The sequence below is a fragment of the Apodemus sylvaticus genome, chromosome 4, assembly GCF_947179515.1.
Source record: "Apodemus sylvaticus chromosome 4, mApoSyl1.1, whole genome shotgun sequence".
Lineage (NCBI taxonomy): Eukaryota > Metazoa > Chordata > Mammalia > Rodentia > Muridae > Apodemus > Apodemus sylvaticus.
Genome location: NC_067475.1, coordinates 88,181,914 through 88,195,981, shown reverse-complemented (window position 1 = coordinate 88,195,981; position 14,068 = coordinate 88,181,914). Strand labels below are relative to the sequence as shown.

Below are 14,068 nucleotides of genomic sequence, written 5' to 3'. Positions count from 1 at the left end.
ATCTGTTCTTAGAGCAGGACATGGGAACTGAGATAAAAGCATTTCCCAGGGCTGGAGAGATGGTGGAGTGGTTAAGAGCGTTTGCTGCTCTTGCAAGAGGACCCAGATTCGGTTCCTAGAATCCTCATGGCAGCTCACAACCATCTGGAGCTCTGGTTCCAGACGACCTAATACACTCTTCTGGCCTCTTTGGGCACGCAGGATGAATGTGGTGCGTATACACGCATACAGGTGAACTCTTCCTCAGATCTCTTAAAACCTTCACTATCCAGTGTCATGAGATTATTAATGCTGTTTGTATTACACCTATCCAGCTAGCAGGTTGGAGACATGGTAAAGTTCAGGTCTGTCATTTTAGTCTCCTCATGTGGTGGTGTCACGGGTGTTCAGATATTTAGTCTGATTCTGGTTCCCCAATACCCTCCCCCCCACCAAGGATATGGATAAGGCTTAAGGACTTTCCTGCCTCCTTTTGTGTGTGTACACGTGTGTATATGTACAAATGTGAAACTGAGATCAAACCTATGACTATAGGTATTGTTAACCCTACCCTTTGAAATGAATTGTTTTTGTTTTTTTTTAAAGCAGGGTCTCACATATCCCAGTGTAGTCTCAAATTCTACATGTAGCCACAGCTGGTCACGGACACCTCATCCTGCTTCTCAAACGCTGGTTTGATAGGTGTATGCCAGGCTGAGGTAAATTTTTAAAAATTAAGCAAATCATATTCAAGGTAAAGTGGTGAACCTCAGACACTGTCTGGTCTAGGCCCCCAACAGGCAGCTGGCCTCAGTGAGAGAAGATGCACCTAACCCTTGAAGACCTGAGGCCCCAGGGAGTGAGGAGGCCTGGTGGGGTACAAGTGGGATGGGGACATCCTCTTGTAAATGGGAGTGGGGTGATAAGGGGAGGAGAAATGGGATGAGGACCTGTCAGAGGGCAGAATGGGAGGGGGATAATGATTGGACTGTAAAAGAAGATTAAAGATAATATGAAAAAGAAAAGAAAGGAACAAGAACCCGAGTTCTTTTAGCACTCTTTCCTCTGATGGCAGCTGTTCTTTTTTTTATTAAATCATGTCTGTCTATCTGTCTGTCTGTCTGTCTGTCTATCCATCTATGGAGAGCGGGAGAGAGAGAGAGAGAGAGAGAGAGAGAGAGAATTCAGACATTAGGCAGGTGACAAATACTCAACCCTCTTGCCGAAGGGGCTTCCATAGGGATGAAGGCAGTGTGAATTGCTGTCACATTGCATGGCTGACATGTGACATGTGACTTCCCTACACAAAGACTGAATGGTCTCTGTCATATATACCCGGCTTTCCTGCCTTTGACATGTAGCATAGGTCATGCATCCGACAAGCTTGCTTTGTAGTGGTGCAAGGCCTCCCTTCCCTCAGAACCTTTAAGAGTGGACGCTTTGCTTTGGCTGATGAGAGTGAAGCCTCCTGCTTCAGACTCAGGCTGTACCGTCAGCTGTGGCACTGTGGCTGCCTAAAGGAAAATACTGCTTGGTCTCTTTATCTTGAACCCTTTCTCTCTCCCTTTCCCAAGCCCAACTGACTAGAAACTAATTAGTTAAAAAGTTATATCTGACAAACTGGCTGCTTAAACAAGGCAAAGACACCTTTCTGTGACAGCCATATCTCTTTGGAGTGAAAAAATATGCAGAAAGAGTAGGAAACTCTTTCTAAAGCTGAGTGCCAAGCTGGGATTATAGCAACTTTCTTCTTATTGCTCTGTTGAGATTATAACTATAACTATGCTATAAAATCCACCGGTCTAAGCTGTACAATTCACTGGCTTTTACTGTAATGTCCAAGTTTTATTCTCCCATGCAATTTAGATTATGTAAACCCAGGAAGATACATTCAGTTCTCCTGCTCCCCCTATGACTGGTGATCTCTACATTACTGTCCATCTCTAAGAGTCTACTTATTCTAGCTACCCTATGTGAGACCACTTAGCATTTGTCCTTTGATCCTTGGCTTCATTACATCTTCATGTTATAGTGTTGATCACAATCTCATTTCTTTTAACGGCAGAGTAATAATATTCTGTTGAAATGTATATGTTCCACACTTTGTTTTCCCATTCTTCAGTTGTTGGCACTTGGTTTTCCATATTCTGGCTTTTATAAAAAAAATGCTGCAAGAAAGTACTTGTCTGAGTCCTATTTTTAATTCCTTTGAGTTTGTATCTTACAGTGAAATAGGTCATATAATACTTTTATTTTAAATTTGTTGTGGAAAGGCCATATGTTCCCATGGTGACTGTCATTTTGCATAGGTATGTATCTGAGTGTGGGTTTGTGCATATGAGAGTGGTGTCCAAAGAAACCACAAGAGGGTGTCAGGCCCTCTGGAGCTGGGGTTACAGGTTGTGGTGAGCTGACCAGCGAGAGTACTGGAAACGGGATCCAGGTCTCCTGGAAAGGTAGCAAGAGCTCTCCCAACCTTCTTGATGCCTTATGTTTGAACTTAGATGAAACAGTTTTTCCCCTTTTGTTGTTCTCAGTTTTCAGATCCATTACCAAATTGCATATCCCAGGGAATTATCCCTGTGTTTCCTTCTAAGAGCTTTGGAGGTTATTTTTAGGCAAACATACAAAATAATGACTTTAGATGGCATTTTCATACACGTGTGCACTTTGTTCTCACTGCCCACACTGCCAACCTTCGTGCCTTTGACTCCTCCACACAAATACTCCCCTCTTCCTGACTCCCCTCCCCGTCCTTCTCAGGACCTCTCAGTACTTCTTCCCTTCATAGTCCCCTGTGTAGTTTCATTTCACATACATTTGCATGTATGCGCGCGTGCGCACACACACACACACACACACACACACACACACAAGAAAGAAGGAGAGAGTAAGAGAACAAACTTACAGAATTTGTCTTTTGAGTCTGGCTTAGTTCATTTAACATATACATAGAGAAACTTTATTCAGTCACTGAGCAGAAAAAAAAAGGGACATTTTCGGGAAGATGCACGTAACTGGAAATTTCAATGTTAAAAAATAGGATGCAAAACAAGCACAAAAATCAGTAGTATTTCTATGTACACATGATGAACTTACTTCAAATGTGGTTTCTTACAGATATATAGGAAGGCTACTGAACTTTTTGTAAATATGTAAATTCTTTTCTTTCAATGAATGTCTAGGCTGTTCCCTTTTTTCATTTTCTGTTTCCTGTTTTTTTGGTGAACATTACAATAAATGTGGATATACAAGTATCTCTGTGTTATGTTAACACAGTACTTCGGCTGTATACCCATGAGTTGACTAGATAGATCACATGGTCTATAGATTATATTTTTTAGATTGTATTTTTAGAAACAGTATAGGGAAAATGTTGAGGTCCATGGACTTTCTAATGGAATCTTTAGGGTCTTTTAAATGTAGCTTTGGGTTGTCTACAATAGGGACATATTACTTTCTGCCTGTCATATTTGTGTCCATTTTATTTCTTTTTAACTCTTTCTCAAGCTAACACTTTGAAAGATATACTGAATAAGAATTATGTATGTGGGCTCTTGTAGGAGACACAGCATAGAAACAGGAACATAGGCACAGGAGAAGGCATTTGAGGAGCCAGCGAGCCTATTTTCTTCAAAGGAAGAAAATAACGGATACCTGGTCACCTAGAAAGCTGGGGTAGGTGTTGTCTGACAGTTTGGTGTCAGACAACAGATCTTTTTGCTGTTCTACGGAGCCAGCCTTCCGGAACCCTCCCACCCCCGCCACATCCTGAGCATTGTGTAGCCTTGACTCTCAGTGAATAGACCCCGACTTACAAAAGAGGCTCAGTGTACTTTGTATCCTCCATCAATAATCTATCATCCTTCCTCCTTAGGCCCCGAGCTCTGTTTGTCAGCCCATCAAATTCATTCTTATTGTAAATGTCACAAATGCTTTGCTATACTATAGGGAGTTTCTATGTCTCTATGCCTAAAGCTTCATTGTGATAATGGTCACATGGAAACCTTTCCCTAAAGTTTTACTGTGCTTAAATGTGTAAGAAAAAAAAAACTCCAAGGTCAGGTTCTGGAAGTTTTGACCCAGCATCTGCAAAACTGTGCTGATTTGAGTTTCATTCTTCACCTCACACAGGTGGTTTACCTGCTGGCCACGATGCTGCCGAGGTCCAGCAAACACTCTTTTCTCATCTCCTCTGTTAGAGGCAAGGCCGTTTCCCATTTAGCTCGGTCACGTAGAGTGTTGTTTTATATGAGCTTTATTATGCTAGGTTTGGCTCCTTCTAGTCTTAGTTTCCACAGGGCTTTTATCACAAAGGATGTCAAATTTTGTCAAAGGCCTTGTATGTGTGTGTGTGTGTTAACATAATCACATGATATCTATCCTCTTCTACGTTTGTGTTATATTAGATTTATCGATTTGTGTATGATGGATTAACACAGTTACATCCCTGGATATAACAAAGGTGGTCATGGTGTGCAATCTTCCCAATCTGTAATCTGTTCCTAACTTTGATTCCTTGATGTTTACTGAGCATCATCACGTCTGCGCTCATAAGGGATTGATCAATGCTTTTTTCTTTTGTGTTCTTTTCTCTGGTCTCGATCGGGGCTGTGCTGGTTTTGTAGGGTATTTTTGCTAGTGTTCCTTCAATTTTCACCCGAGAAACAGTTTGAGTAGCGGTAGTGTTAGTTTTTCTTTAGAGATTTGTTTGCTGGCTGTGGATATAAGTTGTTTATATCCTCTTGATTTGATTTTGTTATGTTACATGTGTCTTGTAACCCCTTTAAACAATCAATTGATTGAAACAACAAAGCTTGCCTTTGTGTGTGTGTGTGTGGGGGGGTGTTGAGTATACATGTGTGTGGAAGTCAGAGGTTGACATTAGGTGTCTTCCTCAATAACTGGTCCACAAGCTTCAGGATCCTCCAGTCTCTACCTCCTTATCACTGGCTGGGATTATAAGTATGCTCAACCACAACTGGCTTTTTAATGGTCGTACCAGGAATTCAAACTCAGCGGCTCTGTGTGTGTGTGTGTGTGTGTGTGTGTGTGTAACAAGCACTTTAGCAGTTGAACCATATCATAAGATCTACTTTTACATGTAAGAGACAGGATCTTTCTGTGTTGCTGAGGCTGGCCTCAGACTTGCGATCCTTCTGCTTTTTCCTCTCCAATGTTAGGACTACCAGTTTGTCTATCACACCCGGCGACAGAGTACCTTTTAATAATTATGTTGTGTTGACTCTCAAGTGTGGAGACTCAATGAACAATACAAAGAATTTGTTAAACAGCAATGCTTCTATTTTTCAAACAGCCACATTTAAAATTGTGTGTGTGTGTGTGTGTGATGTGTATGTGTGCATACACATGCCATGGTGCACAAGCGTAGGTCAGAGAACAATTTTCCAGAGTCTATGGTTTCTGGGTTCCATCTTCCAAGTCTATCTTCTGAGGGTTCCAGATATCGAGCTTAGCCAGTATGCTTGTATAGTAATTACTTTTATCCCCTGAGCATCTCACTGTCCCCATAGATTTTATCTGATGCTGTTATCTTTGAGTATTATAAAACTTTAGACCTTAACTTAAAAGTGTCTGTGGGTCTTATGTTTGCTGATATGCACAACAGAAGTCTAGGAGCTGTGAGTAGAATTTGTGGTGTTAATATATAGATTAAAAAGGCTCTATGTTGTGTGCTCAGCACTTTATCTCCATGCAGTGTGCGTAAATGCATGCTAGAAATAGATTTCTCTTCATCTGCTATGCAAATATGTACTAATACACACGCACACATTGTCAGTATAATTACTTCTCTTTGTATGAACACCAGCTGCCTTTCCCTGCCTTGGGCCACTCTAGGCTAACTTGTCTTAGATATACATTTTGTGGTATTTGCTTCCCATCAGCAAGTCTTTCTAGAAGCACTTCACAGAATTTTAAGAATAAGATCCAGTTACGAATAAGAATTGAGTCTAGATGACTGAGAAACTAGCGACAGATCAGAGGGCTCTGTGAAAGCATCCGGCTTTATGAACTCAGTGGCCATCTCCTGCAAGGGCCACATTTCCACCCAGATGAACGAAGGTGCATAAGCTTTCTGAGTCCCTTTTCTGTCAACAGACCTTCTTTGTCTGTAGTTGTACCAGAGTTGATGGATCATTTCCTTGAAAGGTCTAGTGGTCAACGTGTAGATAATTGGGTTCAAAGCACTGTTGATAGGCAGAATAAAAATCACCACCCAAGAGGTAATAGTATCTGGAAGAGAAAGATGAAACATCTGAATGATGATGGCGTGCTGTAAGGCATTTCTTGCATCTCTGTCATCAGCCTTCCTTTTCTTTAATGTGACATAATTAAACACCAAGCTATTTTCAGGATGTCTTTCTGTAGTGTGAGTGTTTGAAGGAATGTCAGTGCTGTGAAGGCACAGGCTGTTGCTGAGAGGCTTTGAATACATCAGAGTGCCAATGAAAGACCACTACTGGGAGCACTGATGCAGAGTTACGACAAACCATTAGGAGTCCATTTAAAGACAAACCATGTTAGTTAGCATTTAGTTGTTTGCATAAATGCAAATGTTTTAACCAATAGAAAGTACATGCAGAATTTCTCAGAATATGTAGATTTATCTTGAATGGATTTCTTGTTTGGTCTGTATTTGATTTCCTTCTAGGGATTGGACCGAGGTTGTCATACATGCCAGATGAGCACTCTGCTGGCTCCCAGGCCTGTTTATTTTAAAAATAGGCATATATTTTAGGTCTTGCACATGTGTGTGTGTGCATGTACATGCATGTGTACATGTGTGTATGCATGTGTGTGTGGGTGAGTGATACATGTGGGTACCTGTGTGCTCATGCATGTGGAGGTCAGAGGTCAATGTTAGTTTTTTTTCTCCCATTTTTCTCCACATTATTTTTTGAAACAGAACCTCTCAGTGAACCTAGACCTCGCCAAATGGGCTAGGCTGGCTGGCCAGTGATTTCTGGGATTCCCTCACCTCTGTCCCCTCCCAGAGCTGGGGCTATAGATGTGCTACTACTGCACACTTTGCTTTTCTTGTGGTTGCTGGGTAACCCAAACTCCTGCTTGTGTGGCAAACATCTTATAAACTGAGCCATCTTTGCAACATATTTAGGCTTTTGACCACATGTTTATTTCAGTGAAATATTGTTGAGTAGATTGGCAACACAGGCCTAAAACCCCAACTAATTAGAGCCTGAGAGAAGCCAGGTGTGACGGTGCACATCTTTAATCTCAGCACTTGAGGCAGAGGCAGGCAGATCTCTGTGAGTCTGAGGCCTTCCTGATCTGTATAGTCAGTTCCAGGACAGCCAAAGTTACAGGGAGAAACTCTGTAAAACACTGCCCTTGTTCTCCCCACCCCCATCCCCCAAAAAGAGGCTGAGAAAAATACATGGTCATTCTGAGCTATAGAATGAATGAAGCAACTTAACATGACTACTCAACATACAAAGTGTGTGTGTTGGGGGGAAGATTTAGATATATAGCTGGGTGGTAGAGTACTTGCCTAATGTTATGAGGCTCTAAGTTCAACCCCTAGTGCCACAAAGGAACAACCCAAAACATAAACATATGTGTCACATGTGTGTGGGTACCCAAGGAGGCCAGAGGAGGGAGTCGGATACCCAGGAGCTGGGGTTTCAGTTGGTTTTAAGGCTCCTTGTGTGGGCACTGGGAACTGAATGTCTGTTCTCTGGAAGGAGAGCTAATTCTTTCAACTACTGAGCCATCTCTGCAACTTTCTAAACCTATCTTAAAAATTACCTTTATATATATATATATATATATATATATATATATATATATATATATATATATATAACTACCAAATACTCAGGTTCTTGTCATGATATATTTGATACTATTGTCCCTCTTATTCTTCATGAATTGTCAGATTCTACTATCATCACTTGTGGGATCAAACAAATCTAAATTATGCCTATGTAGATGTCAAAATGTGAACATACACTGGACTACATATACAGTCAACAGGGATACTTGTACTTTTTTGTGATAAAATATGCATGGCATAAACTTGGCTCATTAACCTTTCACAATGCACAGTTTTGTGGTGCCGAGCACATCTGCATTGTTGAGCATCCCTTCCCACCCTGGGCTCAGAATGTTCTCATCTTCCCAAAGGAAACTCTGCTTGTTAAACGATGCCTCCCACCCTCCCCTTTCTGCCCTCCGGCAACCACTAGTCTATGTTCTGTCTATGAATTTGTCTATTCCAGGAGTCTCATGTAAGATGAATCCTAAACCATGTGGCCCTTTTCTGTCAGGGCTACTTACTCAACACAACACCTTCAAGAGTGTCACATGTGCATAATGCAGTACATGCTAGAATGTCCTTCTAAGGGCGGATAAGAAGGCTCAGTGGGTAAAGGTTCTTGCTACCAAGTGTGACAACCTGAGTTTGATGCGCAGAATATACAAAGTGAAAGGGGAGGATTGACTCCAGCAATTTGTCCCCTGACCTCCTCATGTGTGCCCGCATGTATACACAAACATGAAATAAATAAATGTAAAAAAATGTAAAAATAACAATCTTTTTTTATAAACCTGAAGAATGATCCATGTATATGTTTGTTACATTTTGTTTGTCCATCAGTAGACATGATATGATCCATGTATATGTTTGCTGTGCTTTATTGTCCATCCATCTGTAGACACTATACTGCTTCTGCCTATGAATGCTGCTGTCAACACAGGTGTGCTGATATCTATTTTAGTTCTGGTTTTCAATTCCCTTGTGTCTTTATCCAGAAGTGGAATGGCTGGCTTGTATGGCAACTCTATAGTTAATATTTTGCAATCTCTAGCACTCTCTTCTATAGTAGTCCCACCATGTTCAAATCCTATTATCAGTGGACAAGGTGTCAGATTTCTCCTCCTCACCAACATATTCATATTCTGTCACTCAATGTAACAGCCACTGTGATGCATGTGATGTATTTTATAATGCCATGCCATTTTCTATTATGTCACACTCCAGCACAGTGTCCTATGTCATATGTATTGTAGGGAAAAACATTTCTCACAGTCTAAAAGGTAAATTCATGATTGAGTAATTGTTGGGTTGTTTTTCTTCGTGGTCGTTTTAAGCAGGTGGTCAATTTAAGCACCGTGTATCATTTGTTTTGGTCATTTTGTTTTCATGATATAGTCATGGTTTGGTCCTTTTGTTTTCATGAGAACTGTGGCACTAGGCATTTGTGGGAAGAACTGAACAGTTCCTCTCAGTAAGCATTTCATCGACAATGGAGCCAGAGTCCACACTACTCTGACTAATGATTATTGAAACGAGTTGTTGTTAAGAGTAGTAATTGTCTTTTTTCAAGAATAACCCTGCACAGATTTATTCTTTCCAGGAAAAGATTGTACCTGGTATTTCCACCTGAAGCAGTGAAAGAAATTTTAATATAAAAATGGGAATCCAGCACAGCGCATCAGTAAACACGATAAAGAAAAAGCGCTTGGCGAGAACCATCTCCTTCTTCACTTGCTTCTGTATTTCAGTTGCTGTTATGGTGCTTTGATGAACACTGTAAAACATGCTTCCATAGGAGAAGACAATGATGATAAATGCCACCAGGTTAATACCTGTTTAGACCATGAAGAACATTAGTAGTATATGTTAGCATTCTCTTAAGACAAACAAATAAAAAAAATTGGCTTAGATGTTACAGGCCACAGAACCAATTAAGTGGTATTTATTTATTCACTTATTTACTTTGTGACATGCTCTTACTATGGACTTCAGATGAGCCTTCAACTTGACTAGGTAGCCTAGCTGGACACCAACATACAGTCCTTCTGCCTCAGATTACAAATATGTACCAGATATCCTCCCTGACCTCCACTTCCAATTACAGTCTCATCCCCAGTACTACCTCCGATATTGTCTCAGAGGGTCTCACTGTCTTTCCTCTCTGCCTCCATTTGCTGGCGGTTCTGCAGTGACTCTCGACCCAGGTTTCCTCTCTCACCGCATCCCTTTGTGTCATCCACCAATACCCAGAGGCACTCTCTACCTAGACATATGCTGGCCAGTGAGAATCAAATAGGCAATCTTCACTCTCCTTCCTGGCTTTTGATTCCAGTTCCCCAGACTCATCCCCAGCCCTGTAGCAGAACCTGCCTTCTTCTCTGCCTGTCCTTCTCTGACTCCACTCTCTGGGAACTCTAACAAACCTTGCAGCAGACCCAGCTTTCCTTCTTCCTCTAGTCCCTTTCAGCTCCATCACCCTTACAGCCCATCCCTGTTCCTTCATGTTAGCTCCCGAAACCTAGAAACACATTCAACCTGGGACTCCCAGTGGCCACGCCATGCAGAGAATCAAAAGTACTCCTTACCAGGTAAACATAGCCACCACACTCTTTTTAGGATTCAGAGAAGACAACAGAAACCAGGGAGTGGAACACTCAGCCAACAAGGACAAGACCTGATATCAATGTATAGAATCACAATGATCCCAAACTCTGATGCCTAAATGTCAGTGCAAACACAACCCCACAGTCATGAGCAGCCCAGACAATGTTGCTCCAGAACCCAGTAACACCACTGCAGCATTCCCTAAAAAAATAAAGCAATATAGGTGCTTCAAAAACAAGGATTTCAAAATAGCTATTATGAATATGCTTAAGGACCTCAAAGAGGATATGAATAAGTCTACTTACTAATCAGTCTGTGAGAACACAAACTAACAGTGGAACAAAACGATGAAAATGGTTCAAGACATGAAGTAGCAATGAATCACTGGAGAAACCGAAACTCAGGTAAAACTGGAAATGAAAAATGTAGGAAGTCAAACAAAAACCTCAGAAGTAAATGTCCAACAGAGTAGAAGACATGGAAGAGGAAATTTAGGGCATTCAAGACAAGATATAGAAGAAATGGATCAAAGAAAATGTTAACTCTAAAATATCCAAGCACAAAACATTCAGGAAATCTGGGACATCATGAAAAGACCAAATCAATGACTAGTAGGAATAGAGGAAGGAGAAGAAACCCAGGCCAAAGACACAGAAAGTGTTTTCAGCAAAATCATAGAAGAAACTTTCCCCAACCTTACTAAGGAAGGGCCTATCGAGGTATAAGAAGCATACAGAACACTAAATAGACAGAACCAGAAAAGATTACGTCCCTATGACATGTAATCAAAATATTAAAGGACACCAACTCACATATAAGAGCAAACCTACTAGGCTAACCCCTGATTTCTCTCAGTAAGACTGACAACCAGAAGAGCCTAAATGGATGTTTTACAAACTCTAAGAGACAAACACAAATACCATTTCAGATTAATATAGCCAGCAAAACTTTCCAGTCAGAATAGATGGAAAAAGAAAAACATTCCCCAATAAAACCAAATTTATCTATGAAACCCTCTGGAGAAGTCACTAAAAGAGCAGTTGTCAACACATGGACCACTACCTCTTTGAGGTTGAATCTCACGTTCACAGGGGTCACCTAAGACCCGTCGGAAAACACAGATATATACATGATGATTTATAATAGCAGTAAAATTATAGTCATGAAGTAGCAATGAAAATAATTCTATGGTTGGGGTCACCACACATGAGGGTCATAGCATTAGGAAGTTGCTAAACATTGGGTTAGAAGGACCAAAGTTTGTAAACAATCGAAGTTATAAATGAGTTTCATACTGCGAGATACCCTAGCGAGAGCTGGAACACAGGAAGGCTTGCAATGCAGGGTTTCTTACCAAGAAAAATTACCACTGAATAAATCTGGGCTCCAGTACTTCCCGTGTCTTCTGAATGAAGAGGAAAGCATACTCCATTGGTGCCATAGTAGTTTTTGAAAAATTCCTTATTGCCAAGCGGAGCAAAAGCCACTATAAACCCAATAATCCAAATGAAAATCAGAACCGTGATTGTTCTGCATTTTCGAGGCCTTAAACACCGAAAAGGATACACAATGCAGATGTACTTCTCCAGTGTCAGAAATGTTAAAAGTAGAACGGATACTTCTGTGGACAGAATGGCCAATGACCCCATGAACTGACAATGCACACTCTCCATCCACGGCTGGGCGTGCTTGTTGTACTCGCCCCGAAACTTGAGGTCAAAGGCACCAATCACAAACAAATATACTCCCATTAGGCAGTCAGCACCTACAAGGGTCCGAAGGTCATAGGTTCAGAGAAGCAGAGAGTATGCATCTTTACACAGAACATTTTAAATGACCCTCTTCACAATATTACCAAGACATCTTACCCTCTTTAAGAATTCATAGATTGGTTAGATAGCTTGGCAGTGGCGTGCTTTCTTAGCATGAATAAAGAAGAACAGACAGAGTTCTTACCCTCTGAGTCAACTCTCCAGCCTCCTGAAATCCATTTTTTTTAATTGAAAAAAAAAATCATACCATAGATTCTAATTATGCTTTTCCCGTCCCTAACTCCTCCCAGATCCTAACTCCCCACCCAACCAACTCCGTACACTTTTTTCTCTCTTTTTAAATAACAAAACCCAAGAAACACAAAACTAAAAAGCAACCCAAAATAGAAAAGCAAAAGAACAATAAGAAAAAAAAAACAAAATCAAAACAAAGCAATAGGAGATAAAAGTCTACAAAAAGACCCCTGACTTTGCTTGTTTTGACCAAAATACTCCTGCTTGGGGCCCGGCCTCAAATGTGGTTAATATACCCAAATGAGACTCCATTGGAGAAAACTAATTTTTCTCCTATGTGAACATTGACGCTATGTTTTTTTAAACAATGTAGTTATCCTCCAACCTTGCATAGGGAAACTGAACTTGACTCAGAATTTTGTAGCTAACCATACAGAGTTGTAGGCATTTTGTAAATTTTGCTTCTCACATAGCTTGCAAAGGAAATCAATTAGTACTCGGACTTTGCACAGTGTCTGTGATAGTAACTGTGACCACTCGCACAATGGTGGACATTGTATGGAGAGCGGTTTTACTTACCTGAGGGGCTGCACATGCATCCTCAGCTTTGGGACCCAGGCTGTAAACATCCTGAAGTTTTGATTTTTATGCTTGTTTTCTTTGTACAATTATGTTTTAAAAACTTAAAAAAGTGGGCTGGAGAGATGGCTCAGTGGTTAAGAGTACCTACTGCTCTTCCAAACGTCCTGAGTTCAAATCCCAGCAACCACATGGTGGCTCACAACCATCTGTAATGAGATCTGATGCCCTCTTCTGGTGTGTCTGAAGACAGTTACAGTGTACTTACATGTAATAATAAATAAATCTTTAAAAAAAAATCAATCCCTAAATTAATTGAAAGAGGAATTACAAACATTTTCTGATAAAACTGAAGATTTACATGAAAATTTTTGTTAGTCTCTGTCTTTTTATTGGGGAATTGAGTCCATTGATGTTAAGAGATATTAAGGAATAGTGATTGTTGCTTCCTGTTACTTTTGACATTGTTTTTATGTTTGTGTGGATATCTTATTTTGGGTTTGCTGGAAGAAGATTACTTTCTTGCTTTTTCTAGGGTGTAGTTTCCCTCCTTGTGTTGGTGTTTTCAATCTATTATCCTTTGTAGGGCTGGATTTGTGGGAAGATATTGTGAAAATTTGGTTTTATCATGCAATATCTTGGTTTCTCCATCTATGGTGATTGAGAGTTTTGCTGGGTTTAGTAGTCTGGACTGGCATTTGTGTTCTCTTAGGGCCTGTATGAGATCTTCCCAGAATTTTCTAGTTTTCATGGTCTTTGGTGAGAAGTCTGGTGTAATTCTGATAGGTCTGCCTTTATAAGTTACTTGCCCCTTGCCGGGCGGTAGTGGTGAATGCCTGTAATTCCAGCACTCTGGGAGGCAGAGGCAGGCGGATTTCTGAGTTCGAGGTTAGCCTGGTCTACAGAGTGAGCTCCAGGACAGCCAGGGCTATACAGAGAAACCCTGTCTGGAAAAAACCAAATCCCCAAAAAACCCAAACCCAAACCCAAACCAAAACCAAAACCAAAACCAAAACAAAAAGTTACTTGCCCCCTTTCCCTTACTGCTTTTAATATTCCCTCTTTGTTTAGTGCATTTGGTGTTTTGATTAATATGTGTCGG

At 40.8% G+C, this 14,068-nt stretch overlaps 1 protein-coding gene across 1 annotated transcript in view; it reads right to left on the bottom strand.

The window, feature by feature from the left end:
* Nucleotides 1–5,932: 5,932 nt before the first annotated feature.
* Rxfp1 (relaxin family peptide receptor 1) overlaps nt 5,933–14,068 on the bottom strand; it is a 170,699-nt gene continuing 162,563 nt past the window's right edge. Inside the window, exons 16-18 of the mRNA XM_052180957.1 lie at nt 11,736–12,146; nt 9,391–9,609; nt 5,933–6,234 (exon numbers count right to left, since the gene is read on the bottom strand). Coding sequence (XP_052036917.1) covers nt 5,933–6,234; nt 9,391–9,609; nt 11,736–12,146 — 932 coding nt within the window. The remainder of the gene's footprint in view (nt 6,235–9,390; nt 9,610–11,735; nt 12,147–14,068) is intronic.